The 24,056-nt window shown below is 33.5% G+C and overlaps 1 protein-coding gene and 1 long non-coding RNA gene across 11 annotated transcripts; one reads left to right on the forward strand and one right to left on the reverse strand.

Annotated features, from left to right (window-relative positions):
- Positions 1 to 238: 238 nt before the first annotated feature.
- Positions 239 to 17,692, reverse strand: LOC148626165 (monocarboxylate transporter 3-like). Of its 6 annotated transcripts, none has more exons than XM_088569915.1 (8): positions 17,443 to 17,692; positions 12,431 to 12,494; positions 7,496 to 7,516; positions 6,200 to 6,509; positions 5,404 to 5,547; positions 3,072 to 3,935; positions 2,504 to 2,629; positions 239 to 375 (listed from the first exon to the last, which is right to left on the reverse strand). In XM_088569915.1, the coding sequence occupies exons 4-8, from the start codon at positions 6,456 to 6,458 to the stop codon at positions 251 to 253; spliced, it is 1,518 nt and encodes a 505-aa protein (XP_088426041.1). In that variant the 5' UTR covers positions 6,459 to 6,509; positions 7,496 to 7,516; positions 12,431 to 12,494; positions 17,443 to 17,692; the 3' UTR covers positions 239 to 250. The 6 variants fall into 6 exon arrangements, with proteins under 6 accessions (XP_088426041.1, XP_088426039.1, XP_088426042.1 ...); XM_088569913.1 differs by lacking the exon at positions 17,443 to 17,692 and adding an exon at positions 17,074 to 17,209; XM_088569916.1 differs by lacking the exon at positions 17,443 to 17,692 and adding an exon at positions 17,074 to 17,209 and having other exon boundaries at positions 7,496 to 7,557.
- LOC148626166 (uncharacterized) lies at positions 16,464 to 22,778 on the forward strand. 5 transcript variants are annotated; one of them, XR_015919992.1, is made up of 4 exons: positions 16,464 to 16,650; positions 17,134 to 17,259; positions 20,155 to 20,252; positions 22,592 to 22,778. It is a non-coding gene; the product is annotated as an uncharacterized LOC148626166 (long non-coding RNA). The 5 variants fall into 5 exon arrangements; XR_015919994.1 differs by lacking the exon at positions 16,464 to 16,650 and adding an exon at positions 16,807 to 16,912; XR_015919993.1 differs by lacking the exons at positions 16,464 to 16,650; positions 17,134 to 17,259 and adding exons at positions 17,815 to 17,829; positions 18,423 to 18,577.
- Positions 22,779 to 24,056: the final 1,278 nt, after the last annotated feature.

A 24,056-nucleotide genomic window follows, 5' to 3' on the forward strand; every position in this document is an offset into this window, starting at 1 on the left:
CAGTATGCAGTCTATGCCTCCTATTTCAAGAGTTTTCCTTTGTATAATATTAATTTGTCATATCTATATTAAATTTGAACATTACAAGCGTGCAACTCTGACAGCGCACATGAATGAAATTATAAACATCACTAGAGTACAACACGGATTTGTACACGAGTGAAATCATCTTTTTAGGAAAAAATGTAATTTATTTTAGTTGCGAAGACGGGTTACACTGGAATCTGTATAATCTTTTCAAATCTTTATTTTATTTGGATGATGAATGCTGCTTTTCTCTTGAAGCGAAACACATTGTCAGCCCACCGATTATGATAAAACTTCCAGAAGCGTAGAAAGGACAATCATAATTTTTAGAAAGACTGTAGATCCATCCTGAAAACGTAAATATAGCGTATGATAATGTATTCCATAAAATGTCAAACTAATGAATTAGTAACTAGGAAGTGCTGATAATGTTAACGATGTATATGTACATTTCACCTGATGTCACTTCCCGTTGAAATGTCATAAAATATTGACTTAGTAGCTAATCATTGAAGTGCTGATAATTTTAACGATTTATATATACACTTCACTTGATATCATTCCTGGTTTTGTGTAGCCTTTCATATTGTTAGTGCTTTTGTTTTTCACGTGGCGTTTGTTTTCAATATTTTAAGTTTTTAAGTGTAATATTTTAATTCAATTCGATACATTGTGTATATAGATCGTATCTGTTTCATGTGTTCACGTTTATGCCATGCTTTTGACTTATTTTGACTTATTTAATCACCCCACTGCAAGCGCTTCGGTATTTATTTGGCCGATATTTAGTGTAAGCACTGTGGCAGATCCCGTGCTTGAGAGGCTTTCGGGCGTTGGATACCCCTACATTAAAAAGTTTTGATAAATTCGCGAAAAATGGGGGCAAAAATAAGCAAATTGTAACAAAGAAACCAACCCCTTTATATATGCATGGATCCGCTCCTGACTCTCTTCAGAATTTTAATATACATACTCCTCTGAAATTTCTACGACTGAATTATTAGAAAACATATTAATTCTAACTTCATTTATATGTACTACGTCCGTGAGTTCGTCCTTAATTAACTAATCAAACCATTCTTTGTTTCAAGGATTTCATCGTTTATTAAATCGCTACCACGAACGCGATATGCTATAATTGTAACTAGAGCAACTCGACTGTGAAAAAAAGATTACTTTATATTAATGAGAATGGGTATGGTGAATATGTCAGGGACAACAATCCCACTGGGATGGAAAATGTCAGGTCAAGGCAACTAAATAATTCCCGCGGTACGCAGTATAGCGGGAATTTATTGTCTTATCGGTATATAGAATGTCCTAGGCGTATGAATTTTTGGCGGCAAAAATTGTAGTGGTAATTATAAAGGGGCTATATGACTAATTCTAGACTCGTTTTTGTACTGTGTACATCTAATTTTTCATTGACATAAGAATGCTCATTTTAGCTGGATTTCTGGTCTTTATACATATTTTATGGCATGGCTATACATAAACGTAACCGTATTTGGATTTTTTTATATATTTATTTTATAGGCGTAGTCTTCGAACTAAACTTTCTCAGTCGTCTTAAAATTTGTGTGTTAGATTGAGCATTTTTATATGCTCAAGTGAGGTCCTACACTTAAGTTTCGCTTGGCATTGACAAAAGGACACAGTTTCCAGAAAAAAAAATAATAACCGGTTTTTCCTGGTCGGCCACGAAACATGGCTTTGTATGGTTTTTTTTTTTTTTTTGTTATAGAGAATGTTTTGTACATAATTATATGTTATAAATTTGCTTTGTAATTTTTAATTTAAAGCGGCATCTCAGAAAAGATACGTACACCGAGCTAGTCATCAAACTCAAGTTCGTAGTTGAGTTATTTGTTCTATGCGATATAGTACGGGTTTCGGGTATATTAATATAGAGAAGACCCATGGTTCTTCCATGAATGACGATGAAGTCCTCATACCACAGCAAGGACTGCATCTGGTCCCAAAACAATATCATACACAGGTACAGCCAAAAAAGTTGCCCCAATTTACAAAAGATGATGTGACAGAAACTTCTGACTTGGGACAGGTGCAAAGAATGCGGACGGGTTTAAGTACTTTTGCGTGATCACAACCCTCCCCCTTTTATATTTGATCACTGTGGAAAAAAATAACACAATTAAACACACCTAAAAGTCAGTGCAAAAGGACTGAATGCCTTGTTAATCAGAATTAAGAAACCGATTACGGTATACGTTTCAGAGATGCACAAACAAAGGAATACTAGCAGTTAACCGACAACCAGCTCCTGACCAGTTAAACCTAAAAAAAGTTATGCCCTTACCGTATGTAATATCAGTCAGTTCTTCCCATGTTTACATATTTATGGTTAATGTATACCTATGGTTATGTTTTTCTTTTCTTGCTTTTTTTATTTTTTATTATAACAGAATCGTTGTTATTTTTTTTTTACTTTGGCTTTATGCTAAAGTAATCTTACCTACAAATGGTGGTCCTATGAAAAGTGCAATACCATGAATTAACAGGGCTACTCCTGTAGCATTTCCTAATAACTTTGGTTCAACCAAGTCCATCAGCACAACAATAAATAGACAGAAGAAAACGCCTAAAATTAATATCAATTAATTGAAAAATAATGAAATATTTAAGTAATGATCTGAATAAATTTCAAGCAAAGGAAGTTTTAAGTGTGCTACATATATAGTGAAAACACTTGATGCAGATTTGTAATAACACCATATAAATCGCTTTGTACACAAAAATTTTCCAGTAAAATGTAATACATTTGATCATTTGTATTAATCTATAGACAGGATTTTTTTCATGAGTATTCTTTATAATTTAAATCAGCAAATCAGCTTACAACAAAATATTATGTATAGAAAGGAGACTGGTATTGTGAACTATATAAACCTCCGAATAAAAGTACAAATATGATATGTTTCAGTAATGCATATGGCAATAATTAATTGCCTATTTTTTTATAAAATGGTTCTTAAACAGAGAGAAAAAATTCAAGCGTTTCGATATGACACTAACAAACTTACCCATAGAAAAGCCAAAAATAGCTGAATAGGTACCCAAGTAGATTACAGTATTGTTAAATGGAGAAGCTATTGTAGCAGAACCACATATCATAAGTGCTACAGTATACAATAATTGGCGGTTAATATTGGAACAATCTGCTATGATCGCTACTACAACTCGTCCAAGAATATTGGCGAAGCCTATCACAGAAATGAAAAGTGCACTCTCAGAATGTGTGCGACCTCCCTCAACGGCACGATCAGGTAAGTATATGTATGGACACATTATGCCAAGCATTACAAGGAAGTTTGACAGCAAGAATAATACAAAAGATGCGTTTTTGAATATTGAAAAATCATAGTACTTCGAGAAAACCTTTAAACATGGATTTAAAGTGACTTTCTTTCTTATTGTTGTATTTTTAGTATGTTTTTCGTCATTTGATGATAATGCTTTGTTTTGAAACAATAATTGTTCATATTCCACTCGATTTGGAACATCCTCTTCGGCATTTCCATGCAAATAAAGTTCATATTGTTCTGGTCTCGGCTTATTTATAGCGTGTCCATTTTTCGTATGATCTCTATATCCATTTTCAATGTTTCTGACAAGATCTGTTTGCACAGACATTTCTACATCCACATATGCCTTAAATGGCCTGAGCAAGGAACCGATTACAGCTATATTCAATATTATCCCTCCAACAATTAACATAGTCCCTCTCCATCCATAATTCTCTAATAAACATTCCATGATGGGAGCCATCACCATAGTACCGACTCCTTGTCCACACACTGATATTCCTACTGCCAGCGACTTTTTACTGTCGAAGTAAAAACCAATACTTTCAATGAAGGGAAGAAATGCAATGCCAAAACCTAACCCTAAAAATAAGCACACAAATTTATTACATATCTGTGTTAATGTTTTTTAATAAGACAAATTGATTTATAATTGAATTTATATCTACAAAAAGTATGTCTTATTTAAGCAGAACTTTGTATATTTTGACCCTATTCTTAAAAGATACAACCACTTGGATTTATCATAAAAACGGCTACCAGGTCCCAACACCACACTTAAACGATTACTTCAGTCTGAGAGAAAGGAAATCAATGGAACCAAGATTCTAGCGGAAATCAAAAGAATGCAATCCAGGAACAAAGGCCAGACAGGGAAATCAGACACACACAACAAATAACATAAAATATCAAAAATAGTACACACAAAGAAACAAAATAAATAAGCAACTCGGACTCCAATAAATGGAAGCATCGACCAGGTGCACTAATAGGGTAAGCATCATCTGCTTTTCTAGTAATACCCACCGAGTTGTTCATAGAAAAATCCAGAACAGGCAAAAGAGGGAAGGAAAACTTTCATGTTGAACAAATCTGTTTTCATGGTGCAGATGGACACACCGTAAGTATCCACGAGTTTATGATGACGACCATAAAACTTCTGTAGTGCTGACTACAATCTTGTAGCAAGTGAGAAAATACCTAAATGTTTAAGACGTTATCAGTTTCAAATACCTTGATTGAGTTACCACAGAAATTAAAAATATTCGCAGACTGGAGTGTTTTTAAAGTTTTGTGGCGCCGGGCCAGGAGTGTAGTGTTGTCGTACCAACATACAAAGACCAAAACAACATTGTTTTTGTCTGCAAAACGTATTAGATCCCATCTTTATTATAAGATTCAGACGTAGAAAACAATAGCAGTGATAAGACCTATACTGCCACTACACTCTCCAAAGAAGAGATAGTGGAAAACTATAAATCTGTGCTATCCTCTTTTGGTCTCTCTACTAAAGACAATGATTGAAATCATCACTACAGCAGTTTTATGGTCGTCACCATGAACTCGTTGGTCATAACGGTGTATCCATCTGCACCATGAAAACTGATTTGTCATAGTTTTCTTTTCTTCCTTCGTCTACCCCGGATTTGATTTTTTATGAACATTCTGCGGATGTTTATAAAAAAGCAGAGAACGCTTACCGTAACGGTGAACCTGGTCCATGCTCCTAGTTTTTAGTGGAGTCCGAGTTGCTCATTTACTTTTGTTACTTTGTATATGTTGTTTTGGTTACTTTATGTTCTTTGTTGTGACTGTCTGTTTTCCATGTCTGGTCTTTGTCCCTGGATTACATTCTTTTGGTTTCCGCTAGGATCTTGGTTGCCTTAACTACCCTTACCAAAAACAAGTTCAAAAGAAATTATTTTAAATAGTCTAATTGCTATATAAGGTGTAATGTAGGAACCTTATCAATCACTTAACCTCGATTATAAAGTTTGTCATATAACGTCAAACATTAGATACTGATTTTAACAGATTATACAAGACTTACCAACAACCACACCCATTGATATGTAGAGGAAGAGGATGTCAACTGCAAAAAAACTGGCAATGTAACCACTGGAAGCAATTATAGAACCACATATACTAGTGACACGTGGTCCAAACCGGTTACACAATACACTAGATAGAGGACCTACAAATATATATATATTTCTAATGAAAGTCTTTACCAAGTGTCTACGGAAGGATACATGAGATCATGAGATTGAAGAAAAAATAGTGTTAATTGATGGACGACTCGGAACTCAATTGTAATAAAAATGGGTAGCTTGTAAAGACTTTGCACGTTACAAAGTCCGTCATTAGTCAGACTAGAACAATGGATGATCTAAAGATAGAACCTGCATTATATAATTGTTATTTGCATAAATATGTGATTACGTGCTAGTGGTTATTCGTTTTTTTTAAAAGTGTATTACAAAATGAAACATAAAAATTTTATTACATCAAACGAAGCTTCTTATTTTAAATCCAGTACATCTTGGTATTTGGAGCGGAAAACATAACTTGAATTTCATTAACATGTATTGGTAGGGTAGTAAATGTAATTGAGTATTTGATATTGAATGAATATCTCAAACATATTTTGGGAAGGATAATGTATTAGGCATTGAGAATATGGTATGCATTATGTTACATGTTAAACGGATACATACGATTTGCAATTGCTAGTTTTTTCTCGATTTTAATGAACATTTATCTTTGTAAAATTATCCATACATTGACTCATTTTGGTCAATGGCAAGCCAGCTGAGAAATCATAAATTCTTATGTCGTTCACTCACCCGTCACCATCATTGTTCCAATTGAAATTGAGCTGATTAATGCAGTTTCAGCTTTTCCTGTGTTCAGATCTTCTAAAAGCTGTATAAAAATGATTCCTGACATGTTCCATATTCCAAACAGAATAAAGTGAGCCATAAATGAAGCAAACACAATAACCCAGCCATAGCCACCGTCAAGGGGGACGACTTGTTTCAGTTGTATTGATTTCGCTGAATTTGGGGAGTCTCTACCTTCCTTTACAGAGTTTTGAAGTTTCATTCTGGTGTACTTACACGTGTAACTAAGGCAAACGACTCAGGATCTGTCACACTAAAATGTAGTTTATAACTTAATTGGAAAGAAAAGCAGGAGACGGCAGTTTAAAGTATTAAATTTAAAGAGAAAAAAATTAATGTACGTTTAAACCATGATTTGAAGGAGTAATCAAAGGAACCAAGGTTATAGCGGTAATCAAAAGAATGTAAATAAAGGGACAAAGACCAGACATGGAAAACAGACATGCACAACAAAGAACATAAAGTAACTAAAATCATACATACAAAGTAACAAAAGCAAATGAGCAACTCGGACTCCACTAAAAACTGGGAGCATGGACCAGGTGCACCGGTAGGGTAAGCGTCCTCTGCTATTCTAGAAACACCCGCCGAGTTGCTCATAAAAAGTCAAGTCCGGGGTAGACAAACGAGGAAAGGAAAACTATGACCCGTTGAATAAATCAGTTTTCATGGTGCTGATGGATACACCATAACGATCCACGAGTCCATGATGACGACCATAAAACTTCTGTAATGATGACTTCAATCTTGTAGCAACATAACCCTTTTCCAGAAGCCTATTTGTTAGAGTTCTAGCGCGATACAAAAAGTCTGCGTAGTTTCGGCAAGCTCTAGCATAACGTATTAGTTGTGATATGAGAAAGAAACGAAGAAAACGAAACACAACCAAGTGTTTTAAAAGAGCTTAAATACCACCAGACAGATATTAATCTATTGCACTTGTAAGCTATTTTATAATGTTTTGGGGGATATTGTCGATTAGGTCTATTAGTTGTGATTAATTTGACATGTTGAAATGACATTAACAGAAATATCTTCCTCCGGACATAAAAAACAAAATGTATGACATTATTATTTACACGATGGATGAAATAAAGACTTGGCAGTTGCCAGTGATGTTGTATAATATAGCGTTTTACTGCTACCCTTCTTTCTTTTGCTCACTTGAACTTTCAAAATAATACCTGCTGCAAAAGTACCCTTGTATAATTAACTAACTTAGTTTTAAATTTTACTTACTTGAAAATTCTTTATTGGTACCTTAGAATAGAAACAAGAAAGGTCCAACTCAAATATGGAAACTATGATTGTAATTTTATATATATAATAAACAAATGTATATACGATAGGAGATTTAAATTCTTTAAATGTAAGTCACTGCACCGGATTTGATTATAAATAATATTTAAAAGAAGGATGTACTAAACTTATTAACACATACAAAGGGCTCTTTCACACTACAATTGATATTATTACAATGCATCATAATTTTGTTATACACTTCGTAGGTCTTTTATTTTGAAACGAATGAAAGTTTTACGTGGGTCAATGAGTGCCAAGGCATTGTTTTTGTCTGCAAAACGTTTTACATCCAATGTTTATTATCAGAGGTAGACGTAGAAAATAATAGCAGTGATAAGACCTATACTGCTACCACACTCTCCAAAGAAGAGATTGTGGAAAACCATTAATCTGTGCTATCCTCTTTTGGTTTCTACCAAGGACGATGATTGTGGTTTACCGTCTGTGTACTGGATTCCTAAACTCCACAAGAATTCATACAAACAACGTTTCATAGCTAGATCTGCAAAATGTACCACCAAACCTCTTTCAAAACTTTTAACTTCTATACTCACAACTGTCAAAGAGGGTCTGCAGTCCTACCACAACACCTGTTACTCCCGTCGTGGTATTAATTCAATGTGGATCCTGAAAATTCGAAAGATATTTTGGAGATTATCAATTCAAGACTATTATCTGAATATAATAGCATTACAACCTATGATTTTTCAACACTGTATACTGTTATCCCCATACTCAGTTAAAATCCCGACTTAAAAACATTATATATCGTTGTTTTTTCCAAAAAAGACGGTAGACCTAGATAAAAATATATAGTTCTTGGTAGAGATTCCTCATACTTTGTAAGAAATAATTCCAAATCATCCTCCAAATATAGAGGAAGATGTTTACAAAATGCTGGAATTTTTAATCGACAACATATTTGTCCAGTGTGGTGGACGTGTTTTTCATCAAACGGTCGGCATTCCAATGGGAACAAATTGTGCTCCTTTACTAGCTGACCTATTCCTCCACTCTAATGAGGCTGACTTTATAGCTAATCTGATCCGAAAGAAAGAATATAGTTTGGCTTGATCCTTTGATCTCAGTTTCCGTTATATAGATGACGCATCATCTTTAAACAATCCTAATTTCGGGAATTTGATACATCGTATCTACCCCAAAGAACTGAGATAAAGGATACTACAGGCACTTTGAAGTCAGCCTCATATCTTGACCTACACTTAGAAATCGATGGTAAAGGAAAACTATTGACCAAACTTTACGACAAACGTGATGACTTTTTATTCAGAATTGTCAACTTCCCTTTCATCTGTGGCAACATCCCTTCAGCACCTGCGTATGTAGTGTTCATATCACAACTAATACGTTATGCCAAAGCTTGCTGAAACTACGCAGACTTTTTGTATCGCGCTAGAACTCTAACAAATAGGCTTCTGGAACAGGGTTAAGTTGCTACAAGATTGAAGTCATCACTACAGAAGTTTTATGGTTGTCATTATGAACTCGTGGATCGTTATGGTGTACCCATCTGCACCATGAAAACTGATTTATTCAACGGGTCATAGTTTTCCTTTCCTCGTTTGTCTACCCCGGACTTGATTTTTTATGAGCAACTCGGTGGGTGTTTCTAGAAAAGCAGAGGACGCTTACCCTACCGGTGCAACTGGTCCATGCTCCCAGTTTTAGTGGAGTCCGAGTTGCTCATTTGCTTTTGTTACTTTGTATGTATGATTTTAGTTACTTTATGTTCTTTGTTGTGTATGTCTGTTTTCCATGTCTGGTCTTTGTCCCTGGATTACATTCTTTTGATTACCTCTATAACCTCGGTTCCCTTGATTACTCTTGGATATGGCTGATTTCTATTTAGTGTTAATATTATATTATCATTTAAACCTTTTACAAAACCATTTGTTGAAATGTATTCTGTGTACAGAAGTCAGATAAAATATGATAAAACCTGTAATCTATGAACTTTGGAAATTTGAAATTAAAACTTTGTATTTTAGTAATTATTTGTTTATTTAAGCCTCACAAAACTTGTTTCTGATTTCAATATGATCAGTTGAAACATTAACTTTGTAATATATATGACCTATAAATATCAACTAATGGCTCAGCGCATCAGAGCCTTATGGAAGTTATGAGTTGTGTGGTGGATGTTTAATACGAAAAAAAATCGCATATCCCTTCAGAAGTGTAGGCGAGGTTGTTCGTCGTATACATGACTCAGTTGTCCATAGAAATTTAGAAAGAATTTATTTTGTCTCTAGGATTTAACATTGTTAAATACTGTACCATTTAAGAACTCATTTCGAAACCAATATTCAACATTTTTTTCTTGTTCAACGTCTCTTGTATAAATGCACAATTTAAGGTAAAGATGATTTGGAATTCGCTGACTGAAAGTCCTCTTTATTCTTCAATTTCAACTTTAGGAACTTAAATTTCATCTTTAAAATCTTACATTTCAACTTTAAGATCTACAAATCTGATTTTGCTCCCAGAGGTGATTGGTGTCATATTCTTGCAAAGTATATCAGTACGTCCCAAATTCACTTTGATGGTTTAAATAAAACAAACCCATAAAAAACATAACTTTACTCTCGATGAGTCTCAAGACGTATACTGATATTGTAACTGAAGCCAAAGAAAAAGACGGTGCCATATTCGCCTTGGCATAATGCAATCCTTCTTTGTCCAATTTGCCAATATATGCTATCCTAGCATAGTTGTGGGTCAAACTATCACTTGAGTGTCCCATAACAGACCTGATTCTATGAAAAAAAAACCCTAATGACCTTCTTTCGTGGGTTTTTACCATCCTTACAATGTTGCAATATTTTGATTTGCAACTTAGAATTCATTGTCTTAAAAGACAAAACCTGACATAACTTACCAAAGTGCGCGTTCTATCAGTGCCTCCATAAAATGGAGGAGTAGTCGGAAAATGCAACTTGTTTTTTGTTTTGTTTTTGTTTGTTACTCTTTCTCGTGTCCTTTCGTTTCATCGTTTCAAATGTACTTCTTGCCTATTAAGTGCAGCTAAAAACTAGGCAGAAGCTTATACTTAATGATTCATGCATTTCTTAATCCCAAATATGTTTGTATTGGAAATCCTTCAACAGGCCTCATATAAACTGTATTCCAAAATAAAAGTGCAAATGAAAGCTTAAAATTTTGTTATATTCTACTACTATTGTAGAGATGATAAGTCACAAAAGAAGGCTGTATGAAAGAAGAAGTATAGAAGAATTTAAAAAAAAATAGTCAGCCATATCTTTGCATCCAGCAAATTAATCGCATCTCATCACACCCTTTTATTCTGTTGCTAGTAAACAATTTCGTGGATCGAAAGCCTTACTTATATACCTATACTTAGGTAGATATTCACAAATATAGCTTTTAGGAAAAGTTGGCTATGATTAGGCATTCAGTTATGCCTGTTTCTAATACCCAAAATGGAACTCGGCTTATGTATCCTTCGTAAAAGCGACCTTTTAGTTATTGTAACGTTTAAAAAAAACGTGAGTTTGTGCATGAAGTATTGTGATGAAGATAACATCGTCTGCTCTTAAATACCACACGTGTCCGACTGTTATACTTACAATTAAATGAAGGGTAATAACTAAATTACCGAACTGACAAATTCAAATGAAAAAAATTAGGAGTTCAAGAGAAATAGCTAAAGGTATAACAAAAGACTGACAATATCATGAAACTAGAGGCTCAAGAGAGCCTGAATCGCTCACCTGGTTAGCCATTTGCTTATTTGAAAAACGTGAGGAATGAGACAGGCTAAGTTAAAATCAACTAAATTGTCAAATGCAGGAAATGCTTTTCATAGCATTTTCATGACCTGAACCAGAATTTTGCTAAAGGCAACAATTTTTGAATTTTTTTTCAAAAACCTGTCTTATTACCCCTAAGTTCCATTTGTTTCAGATGTCGTAACTCCTACATTAGTCAATGAATGGTTTTGAAAATTTCGGCATAGGTCCTTTTCATGATGCTGAACAATTTTACCCAATGCCAGAAATTTGGTAAAGGCGACGGTTTTTGAGTAATTTGCAAAAAAACTGCCATCTGACCCCTATGTTCTATTTTAGTAATGGCGGCCATGTTTTTTTCATGAATTAACAATCCCAACGATCAATTTGTTTCGGATACCCTAAGGAACCTATATTCTAACTTTTATTGAATTCTGTGCAATGGATTTTGAGAAGATTTTCAAAGTTGCACATGCGAAAATACAAAAAAAAACTGTTTCAGGGGCCGTTAACTCCTACATCGGTCGACCAATCGTTTTGAAAATTTAAGCATAGGTCCATCTCATGATGCTGAACAATTTTACCCTATGCCAGAAATTTGCTGAAGGCAACGGTTTTTGAGTTATTTGCAAAAAACTGCAATCTGACCCCTAGGTTCTATTTTTAGTAACAGCTGCCATGTTTTTTTCATGGACAGCTGCCATGTTTTTTTTCATGGATCAAAAATCTCAACGTTCATTTTGTGCAGAACACCCTAAGGAGCAATCATGCCAAGTTTAAAACCTGTCAGTCCAGTAGTTTCAGAGAAGAGTTTTTAAAATGTGTCCACGACGACGACGACGACGGCGGACGCCAAGTGATGGCATAAGCTCACTTGACTTTTGACCAGGTAAGCTAAAAAACTGGCAAGTTGGAAACCACTGCAATGGCCATGACTTGGTACAGGCATTTCCTAATGAAATGATGGACTACATTCAAGCCAGTTTTGTTATAAATGTGTGTTATTACTAATCAAACCTAGATTTGTTTTTATGCTTTCTTACAATTGACTTTATTTTCGAATTTTAAAAGATAATATTATATTGATAAATGTTAAACTTACACTGATTCTGTGTGCGATGTTCCGTGTCCCTTTGCAATCTTTCGTTTATAGAAAATATTACCAACTGATACGAGAATAAAAAAAAAACATAAACCAATAGCAACTAAGAACTGATAGAAATTACTTAACAGATAAATAGATCCAATACAAACATAAAGTAAGAGCTTTTCCAAACGGTATATTTTCAACTTCAAGGTCAATGAATTCATTGTGCGGAACCTAAAGTTGAACCGAACTAAGCACTCTTCAGTTCATTAAATTATCCGATCAGAGACCTTTGCCCTGTCAGATAATAAGAACATATACGTAAAAGGAATAATGGGAAATTGGATTATTATATTGATATGTGATATTTCACATTTTCACGATTTATCACTTTATTAACAGGTTAATTAAATACCCCAAAAAATACCAATCTTATTAATATTTCAAATTCCCCTATGTTGTGCACGTGACGCAAGGTGTAACATCTCATTAGTAGCATTAGAACGAAACATTTTGGAAGATCTAAATCCAAAAGGCAATTGTATACAAGGGGTTGTCATATCTGAATATCAACAACAAGCAAACAAACAGTCATTGTAGTAGTGCATATAATAACTTTAATATGTTCCGTTTGATTTTAATAATTTTACACAAATTTAAAAACGAAGAAAAAAACAGACAAGTCCTAATATCATTTGTTGAAGAGTGAGAAGTTTATAACTAGGGACAACTTTATCACATTCCATGATATTTCTTTTATTTTAAACATCTATTTTGGAGTAACTTCTTTCATAATTCGTGATATATAAAGTATTGCTAATCTGGAGCACAGAATTGGCATTAAAGGTTGTAAACATATAGGTTTGTTAACCAAGAAAAAGATTTGCTTTAAAGCTTATTAGTTTGCTGAACTGTTGGTTTTGAGCTTTATGGTTAGAATGAAAATCATCCTATAAACATCAGAATATCTAAAAGTGTATGCCTTGTTACAAAACTGCAAGATGGTTGTTAAAAAATGACAGCATGGGAAGTATTATGTTTGTTCCAACGTAAATCAGAGAACAACTTTCTAACTACTGAAGTATAAGCAAGCATCATAAACTTGCGACTGGGCAAAGTTCATAAATCAGTAGACTTTTTTCACATTGTCATTATACATATTACATACCCGTAACCAGGGGGTACGAGAGGTTCGGACGAACTCCCCCCCCCCTTGAAAACCAATAAGCACTATTTAACTCGCAATTCAGATTCTGACTATTAAAGTCAAGATTTTAATTGAGTTGGCCCATAAGTGCTTGAACTGTTACTCACTGCACATGCTTTTATTGTAATTCATGTCAAACGACAAATGATGTGTTAACTAAGCTCGGTCATGTCGGTAAAATGACTTACTAATGCACTTAATTTTGCCAATTTTTTTTTTTTTTTTTTGAGATAAAATACATCCAGGAGAGGCATAAATGATGCTCTAAAACGCTATCTCCGCGGAGCTTCGGGGGGGGGGGGCTTGGTCCCCCTGGACCTGCTGGGGGCCTTAAGCGGCCCCCTGACCCCCTGTCGTAATTTTGCCTACACTTCAATTTGGCCCCAACTACGCGCCTGATGCGGATTTAAGGTTACAGACCACCAATTCAACCAATGAGCATTTGGAACGTATGCAAAAATAGTCCTACGCAGAAATTACCCCTGTTCCTCATAGTGCTGTGAAAAAAGTTCTCATCTTATTTAAAAAATTTAAACAGTTTCTGAAAGGAAAAACATTTCTGTACATTTTATAGGTGCATTTTGCTTCTTGCGATGTGAAGCCTAATCTCCATAATGATTTTTAAATATACCCCTATCTTGTGAAAACACTGGGATTTCCCATGCTATTTATAGACCCTTCACTTCCGGTGACCAGTACTGCACTGCAAGTCTGCTAACCCCACATGCCATTCTGAGGATTGTGAGCTGACATATGTAAAATCATGCTGATATATAGTCATCTGCAGGTTAAAGTTAAGGTAAAGTCCAGAGAAGCCATTGAATATTGTGAAATTAGCATAGAAGCCTATGGGAAGTGGAATTAGTGGTTTTTAGCCTTAACCCCCATGCGGATTTCGTCCGGCATTGTTTTTCTTTTATACATTACATACAATTTCCGGGGAAAACGGTAGTATTTATTTCTCTATAACCGACAATACTAACCTTTTCAAGTTTTTCCAGTAATTTCTAATTAAAACTAGGACTCAAAAATCATTTTTTGTTGTAATACTTTCATCCAGAGATTAAAAAATCACCATGGGAATAGAGGTTGAAAATCTTTTTTTCAACCACCATGAAAAGTTTGAAGGTACCAGAAGTTTTGCATTTTTTTTTGGTTCCGCACTCATTTGTAATATGCAGTCTTTTTAAAATTTCATAAACAATGCATTTTCAAGGATAAAAAAATAAACTTAATTTTTTTAAACTTTAATTCTTTAAGAATCTGAGAGAGAAAAATCATCATTACAAACTTTGTCAGTACACCAATCTGTCCTTTCAAAGTTCTACTTCCTTTCATCTGAATAGGATACACGATTGGTCAACCTAATGCAGGGAAATAAATACTACTATTTTCCCTCCAGTCGCCTGCATTGCAGCAAAACACAATTTTAGTAAAACAATTAATTCATCAATTTTAAGAACGTATTTTAAAAATCTTGCTTACATTTAATCATAAAGATGTGAAGGGGATACTGTCATACTTAACTTCCTATCACCTCTCTTGCAAGGTCAGCGGATGAGTTTAAATTACAAAAAAATATAAGACGTTCAACAAGATTTGACACCCTACATTAATATGACGAAGGTGAAACCTTTTAACGCTCCCGAAGAAACATTAATAAAAAAACAACTTAGTTTGATATTTTTGTCAGCTCTGATTTGATTATTTAAACATATTTTATTCAATAAATAAATTGAATAGGATTGGCAAGGCCTATATATATCCTCTCCATACAAGGCAACAAATACAACATGCAGATAGAAGATATTCACATGACTTGAAAACACACACACACACACACACACACACACACACGAGTACATTGATTGATAATGATTATATGCAAGCACTTATGTATTTAAATTAACATTTTACTCTAAAAAAAATTTTAATAGTAATTCTCTGTGTAATTTAAATTACAATGCATAACTTTTCCATTATCTTCAAATCAAACTCTTCTTTTATTTTTTTTTTACTTTAGAATATTATCAATATACATTTTTTGTAAACATTGATGGATAAAGTTCAACGATTGAAAATTATTAACTCGATCTTGAAAAAGAGGTATTTTCTGCATATTTCATGTTTTCTAGACATCATGCACCGATCCCTTCATTAAAGAAGATGAAATTGATTTGAAATGATTTTAATATCTAGCAATAATTAAATTAAAGTGCATGAAAAATATATCATTTATAATGCTGATGAATGTCTGTCAGCAATATAATGTTAAGGTCTAAGCAGACTGCATTGACCTCCTGTGCTGAGCATAGTAATTGCAAGATAACAAGAAATGATGATTATCTTCAATGTGGTCCCTACAGTGCGGACAGTTTTGGTTATCTGTCGAGTGGTGAAGAAACAAATGTTGATTAAGATTGCTTGCTTCATTCCTCATGCTCTGATTTGATATAATATACTTATAACCTTCAAGTATGGTAAATTTTGTAATGATATATATTTGTCCTAAAGGATTATGCTAATTGTCATGGTCTGATATGTCTATTGGCCGAAATGTCTGGCATTCATAAGGAATTCTTGGTTGTCATGGTCCGAAATGTCATTTGGTCGAATCGTCCAGTACTGGTTAACATTATGGTTCTTAAATTTGTCTTAAAACATTTCTTTTATTGCATTTAGTTTCGCTTCATTCTGTTTCATTATTACAGTTAAATTATGTTTCTATAACGATTTGATTAATTTTATTTAATTGATTCGTTTCAATTCTTTCTTTTATCGATTATTTTAATTTCGGTTTGGTTCATTTTCGTGACCCGAGAATTATGGGTAATATTGATTAAACATCTGGGCGCCATACTGCAGACTATAAGGCCAACCCTATCTGGGAAAAGCTATGATACGATTTGTATTTAATTATCAAAACTAGCAAATATCTTCCGAGACCGGTTTGGTTCTCAGTCGCACACATACAAGTATACGCAAATGAAGCTGCCATTATGCTGTTTTTCAGCTACTGAAAATACAGGTACAAACTGGATATTGATGTTTTTAACTTGCCATTAGTATACAGAACCAAGTTGATAATACAATACAACCATAAACGCTCCCTTCGGAAGCGTATAAACTAACTCAAAAACGTATATATGTTACAGCCCTAGATTAATCCTACGAGGAGGAATGACCCGGCCAGCGAAGCTATATTTTTATATAGCCTAGCCTAGTCCTAGCTGGCCGAGTGATCTAGGGCGCTGGACAGTGCAGGCGGTGTTGCCATAGATCTCACAGCGGTACGACAGTTCTAACATCATTTGGAATTTTTCAGACCTTTCTATACGTTTACATAATTTCCCTGATTTCCGGTCATATTTCTGCTCTTTACCTTTAGTGAAAGAAAAAACCTAAAGTTCCCAATGAAAATGTTACAACTGGTACCTAATACGAGACTTACCACACATAGTATTAAATTGGCAGGGAACCAGTAATATAGCGGGAAATCATTGTATTTCAGCTCTTCAATTGTGAGGTAATAGGGAACATTTCAAAATATCCATAGAAACAAGATGGCGGATAAACAGTACGTTCAGTGCAAAATTCTCGTAGAAAAAATAAATATGGAAATATTTCGATCTCGGAGGTAAGAACGAGAAATAATTGTATGAAAGTTGTAGTACAGAACGACATGAATTTTTTTAAAGTAAATGTAACGAACTTGATTATATTATTTTCATTTTTTGCATTTACTATACTCGGCGTCACATAAATAACATACTGTTAAAATTTGAATAAAAATATTTTCTACGACTTTATTGACACCTACCGTCGTTTAAATTATCTTAAATGACTTGCTCATTCGTTTAGCCAAATGGCTTCTCCATAAACAAGTCGCTTATTAGCTTAAATCATGCGTAACAAATCCTTACGGGAAAATCCCATACTAATATCCGCCATGTTGGTTTCTACGGGACGATTTGTTTACAAACGAAGTTCGTAAGTTCCCGTCGAACTCCGGTGACAATCGTCTGCTTGATCAACTTCTCGGTATTGTACGTTGTTCGCGTAAAATAAATCCGAGATATCCGAAATAACGCCGAAATGCATTCTGGGTTCTTCCGTTTTTTGACAAACCATTTAAACGTTAACAACATCTCCTAGCAACTCGATCACTGTAAACATGGCCGACTTTTTACAATGCCAGCACTCCACAGTATTGTAGAACTGCCTAATTTTGGTCTTGTAATCTGATGCTTTGTAACATTTATCACTTTAAAAAATTGTCAAGCATCTGTAAATCTATATAACTAGAAATAGCTCAAGCCAAGGCTTTCAGGATGCAGTAAAAATTTTCTGGAAAAAAATTACCCACAGCATATAGGGTTACCATAGAAACCATGCAAAAGTATGCGAAAATTTGCAAAAAAGTTCATAAAATCAGGTTTAAAAATATCAAATTTCCCGTAAAATATCAGAAATTTTTATTTCAATCCCTGAAACTGTTCAAACTTTTCCCTTCAAAAACCCCTTCCTCATATGGGCATCGCCTGTTAGATTTTGAGCTATTTCACTTTGTAATCCACTTGTTAAATTTAGCATGGTAAAAAATTTACTTACTTTCACTTTCACAATGAAGTCAAATTGTCATTGAAAAAAAGCCCCTTTAACATTGAAAATATATAAAACATTGCAAAATACTTTTAAAAGTCCCCTTTTTTTTCAGAAAATGTTTTATCAACAATAGATTCTTCATTTTTAATCACTATAGCAACCACCGGTTTCCATTTATGTCATTTTTCATCCTAGCCAAAAGTGCAGAACTAAACTAAACTGTGGAGTGCTGGCAATGTAAATATTGGCACTGAGAATTAAAATCTGACCGGAATTTAACGATTCAATGTTTAGGGAGAAGCCGTTTGGCTAAACGAATGAGCAAGTCATTTAAGACAATTTAAACTACGGTAGGTGTCAATAAAGTCGTAGAAAATATTTTTATTCAAATTTTAACAGTATGTTATTTATGTGATGCCGAGTATAATTTATTATTTTGCCCATATTATATAGTTTGAAATATACTCCTAGTCACCTCAGATTGTTTGCGGTTTTTTGCGTTTATTTTTGTAATTACTCGACGGTTCCTTTCAAAAACTTGCCATTTTATTCATGTCGTTCTGTACTACGATTCTCATAATGATCTTATATTAAATGGATTTCAAGAACAATTTTCTTGAAAAAATTGCAATTTCTTTAAATTTAGGTGAATTAAGATATTTCATACCATGATACAGCTAAATAACAACACAAATAAAGATGAAATATTAAAGTTTTCGTTCAGATTCAGTAATTTGTCACAAATAATAGCTAGCTTGCACTGCATTATTCATTTAGGAACAGAACTATATGAATTTCAGATGTCAAATCATGTTTTTGACAGCTGAAAATTTATTCTAAAATATGTAGTTTACATTTTTGTTGATATACAAAGAAAAAATTGTAAATAAACTTTCACCTATCAATGATAGCTCAAAATTATTTTTATACAGTAAACTTAAATCAGAAGTAGAAAGTGAAGAATATCTGATAAAAGAGCCAAATTTTAAAAACAGACAAATGATAACTAAATTTCGTGTAAGCGACAATACACTAGAAGTTGAAACGGCCATTTTGTCACATTAAGATAATATTAACAGGTTTTCTTTAGAAAAGAGCATGTAAAACTTAAATTTTGGTATAATGAGTAATACTGAAAGTTGGTAACTTTGGAAAAATCAGCAAAGCAGAACAAAATGTACACTCGATCTTTAACTTATCAAGATAGACTCACTTACCAAAAATCAGCTCAATATCTGCAAGTGTTTAGAAAAAAAAAGTGTGGAAAATTTAAATTTCGGTAAATTTAAGGGTCATAACTCTGAAAAAAATCAGCCAAGTGGAATGAAATGTTAATTAGATCTTTAACTTTTCAAGGTTGACTCGCATACTAAAACACAGCTCAATATCTGCAAGTGTTTAGAAAAAAATGTGGAAAACTAAAATTTTTTCTGGATGGACAGACAGACGGATTGCTAAAGCCGTTAAAGAACTAGTAAATATTCCCATTTTTAAATTGAAAATCATAATTTTCCAATTTTTTATTTATATAATAGATAAAAAAAAAAACCACCACATTAGGGATAGTACCCCAAATGGGAGGTTAACCCTTATTTCAGGTCTTCTTCCCAACCTGTAAAATGGCAAACAAGAAGAAAATAGATGAACTAGTGGGGGCGTCCAGGAGAGGGTTCTGGTGTTGGAAACTCCTTTTCATTGGAAAACTTTGTTGCATTTGTGCTTAATGTACTGTAAAATTAGTAAATAACAGCGTAGAAACCACTTTTTAACACCACTGTAACCCTCTCTTTTCAAAATCTCTGGGTCTGCAACATTTGATAAATATAATGTTTGTCCAGCTGTCCCTGGATTAAAAGACCCTTCTGACAAGTATATGTATATGAACATAGTCAATTTGAAAAAAAATATGTATACTTTCTTTTTTTAGGTTGTTGTATGGAAAAAGTGACAGATCCATACAAATACAAAAAAATTATTACCAAGACCTGTAGATGGAGAGAGATTAAGATTTAGACCTTATTTTAGGTATTATACATCTTATAGTTACAGAGTGTAAGTTAAATTGACATGTACATGTACATGTATATGGAAATTACTTTTTGAGTAAATAATATGGAAGTGTCAGATAATACTCACTATATACACGTAATTGATGGATGATAATCAGGTGACATTTAACAGATGGAAGTAAGTCCCTTGCCAAATTGATTTTTTCTAATTTTTTATGGATTTTTTTCAATATGTAGTACATGCAGTTATTTTGAATTATTCCTTATTTTCTTAATTGTATTTTTTGCAGTTCTTTGGGGTGTTAATGTTAATTATTAATTTTGTACGAACTCCATATTCATCTACAGAGCTGCATCATTACAGAAATCAGCTTAGAAAATCAGGTTGTGTCAAAAGTCACTGTGATAGCACCATATTTCTAACCTATTGTTTTAAAACTTTAATGATTTGTAAGTATCAATTAATCTTAGATAGGATGGAGTTTCCTAAAAAACAGTCTAAGGGGTTAACTTTTGGGAGGGGGACTTCAGTTTTTAAAAATTAACAATTTAGGCTTGTCGCCTGGATGGGGCCTCTATATTTTGGATTGATTTCTTTGGTAAATGACAAGTAGCAAAAAAAGCTTGAATAAGATTAATTAAAAATTTTTCAAAGAAATCAGTGAAGGCAGGAGGGCTACTTCTTATTTGCGGTCATATATTGGTATGGGGCTGCTGTTGTTACAAACTCAAAAAGGGAGGTTAGTATTGATATTGGTGTTATAGCCCAACCGTTTTCGAATAAGGGCCCTAACAGCATAAAAAAGCATTTGATAGAATTCAACTTCAGAACTCCAGTACAAGCATAGGAATGTCTTATGATATTGTTCCTTAATATTCTATACAATGGTCAGACTTGGGTTGATTTTGGGGATAAAGATTTGAAATTTTCAGAAATTAGGGGCCAGAAACATGCATTTTCTTGATGTCCAAACAATATCTTCACTATTAGGGAATGAATCTCTTTGAAATTGTATTTCAAGGTGATATACATGTACAATGTACCACCAAAGGAAGAGTGGGATTGATTTTTGGGGTTTAGACTTGAATCTTGTAGGGGCCTGAAACAAGCATTTTCCTTATGTCTTAATAGTAGCTTGAATAAAAGTGAACTGATCTCATATAAGTTTTACTACAAGTTGCCATACATGTACCACGAAAAAAAGACTGTGATTGATTTTTGTGGTTGTGACTTGAGCCAAATAAGAATAAGGGGTCACAAATGGGCCATGAAAAAAAAATTTTGGATTTCTGGACAATAACTTTAGTGAAAAGAAATGGATCACTTTGAAATTGTACCACAAGGTGCCATTTTTCCACAGGAATTTGGGATTGATTTTTACAGGTTTTTATTGGAACCATTTTGGAATAATAGCAAAAAAATGACCAAATTGGTTCTGGTCAAACTTTTATCCTGTGTCATTATCTAATCGTAATCGAAATTCCTTGCTGTGTCAAGTTTAAATGGTGTGCCATACTTGCCCCAAATGTTCAGGATTCAACCTCTGCGGCCATATCAAGCTGCACCCTGTAAAGCATTTTATTTGAGTTTATCTTCAAATTTGTTAAGTAGCTGGCAGCAATACAACTTTAATAGAATTGATTCTACAGTTGAGCTTAAAAGAGGGTTAATTTTATTTTGGGTATTGGAATTGAATTTTTCTAAAGAGTGAAAATGTGTGCTCATGGGGTAAATGTTACCATGCTCACCAAGGTTGTTTGATTCAACCATCTCTCAGGGGCCAATTGTGTAAAATTTAGCAGTTTGTTTCAAAATTTTGAACTTGACCCCTTTATTCTGCCTCCCAAAATGGCATATTGAATGAAAAATCTTAGAACATTAACCTAAAATCCTAATTCCTTATTTACCCTGAAAAGTCTTTGGTCTGCTAATCAAATCAGCTAGATGGTCCTTATTTTAAGGGTTGCAAAAAGAAATTTGTTCAAAGTAATGTGTTTATTTTTCACATATATACACATGTACATGTACATTATCATTTCAGCAAACTTGCAAAGCTCTATCATGTTTTTTAAAACATTGTAGTAGTTGCTTTAATTGGTTAATTTAATTTCTATTATATAGTCGTAACAAATTGAATTAGATCCAAATGGCCTTCCATATTTTTCTCACTAAAGAGAAAGTGAAAGTAGCTATAAATAGATTTGAAAGTAGTCCCAGTATAAATGGCTTCCATTTAAATTCATTTTGAGTAATTTACTTGTTACAATTAAGTATAGTTTTAATATTAGAATCTGTTAAAAAGGGTAACTTGCAATAGATACATGTATGATAATATTTTTGTTTACTTTTTATAGGTAAATATGGATTTATAAAAGATGTGTATTTAATGGCAGTCTGGCACCTTTATATGCAAGATTCAAGGATTACAGTAGTGGAAAAATGTTTTTAAATGACTTAGAAAGCTTGTGCTAAATGAGAGGAACATTTTGGTATATGATATGATGTTATTATGGCATACACTAATAAAATATTGAACTTTCAGTTTTTAGTTTGTTTTCCTTGAGCGGAACCTTAAAGTAATACTTGCTATTTTGTAAGGATACTGATGTTATTCATAGTGATATCGTACCTGATATTTGGTCTTATTAGTATATTTGTCCAATTTAAAAAAAATGATGAAATAAATGATATAAATAATTACGGAGGCATTACTATAATTTGTTGCGTTTGTTTCGTATCAATTTCGTTTCATAGGAAAGAGAAATCAAGAGAACCAAGACTCTAGCAGAAATATAAAGAATGTAATCCAGGGACAAAGACGATATATGGAAACAGACAAACACTACAAAGAACATGAAGTAACTTAAAATAAAACATATTACAAAGTAACAAAAGTAAATGAGCAATTCGGACTCCACTAAAAACTGGGAGCATGGACCAGGTTCATCGGTAGGGTAAGCGTCCTCTGCTTTTCTAGAAACACCGTCGAGTTGCTCATAAAAGTCAAGTCCGGGCTAGACGAAAGAGGAAGGGGAAACTATGACATTGAACAAATCAGTTTTCATGGCGCAATTGGATACACCATAACAGTCCACGAGTTCATGATGACAACCATAAAACTTCTGTAGAGATGACTTCAATCTTACAGCAACATAACCCTGTTCCAGAAGCCTAATTATACACTATCAAATGACATTTGAAGCATTTCGACATGGCATATGTGGCCTTGTCGAGAAATTAAAGTTAAATTGTTGTAATAAGTTAATGTTTTAAACAACTTTTAGAAAAGAAGAACAATCTTAACAGAGATCAAATGTCATAGCTTTGAGGTGAAGCACAACTAGATGTAACATTGAACTGCAATAGGGTATGTAAGTCTCGTTATGTGACCCCGTGTTTTCACGAGAATGTGTCCTAGTCTACCATTCAAAAGCACAGAGATTTGTCATTTAGAGATCTTTGAGTTCAGTGTTAACGGCAAAAATCTTTCTGTGTAAAAAATCCCGATAATAATGACACATAATTATTTCTACGTAATAAATGTAGTCAGAAAAAAACATCAACTGGAAGATTTTGCATTGTTATACAGTATTTCGAGTACCCTGAAGTAAACAATTAAATACAAAATGGTCTTCGGTTTTCAATACGTTCTACATCGGAAATTCCGGTAAAGAAAATGAAGCTAGAACGAGACTTGCATATTACAAACTTTGTATGACTTATACTTCCTTGAGTTATATTTTTTAAAATTTTTATTTCTACTAAATTGTACTTTTCTTGATATCCACAAATAAAATGCTTTAAATACATGAAATAAGT

This window comes from Perna viridis, chromosome 2 (genome assembly GCF_037379345.1).
Source record: "Perna viridis isolate PV_CMFRI_1.1 ecotype Kerala chromosome 2, ASM3737934v1, whole genome shotgun sequence".
Classification (NCBI taxonomy): domain Eukaryota; kingdom Metazoa; phylum Mollusca; class Bivalvia; order Mytilida; family Mytilidae; genus Perna; species Perna viridis.

Coding starts and splice junctions, on each gene's coding strand:
- LOC148626165 (XM_088569915.1), bottom strand. CDS start 6,458: ATGAAACTTCAAAACTCTGTAAAGGAAGGTAGAGACTCCCCAAATTCA. Junction 5,548..6,199: donor TGGAACAATGATGGTGACGG/GTGAGTGAACGA, acceptor ATATATTTGTAG/GTCCTCTATCTAGTGTATTG. Junction 3,936..5,403: donor ATCAATGGGTGTGGTTGTTG/GTAAGTCTTGTA, acceptor GCTTATTTTTAG/GGTTAGGTTTTGGCATTGCA.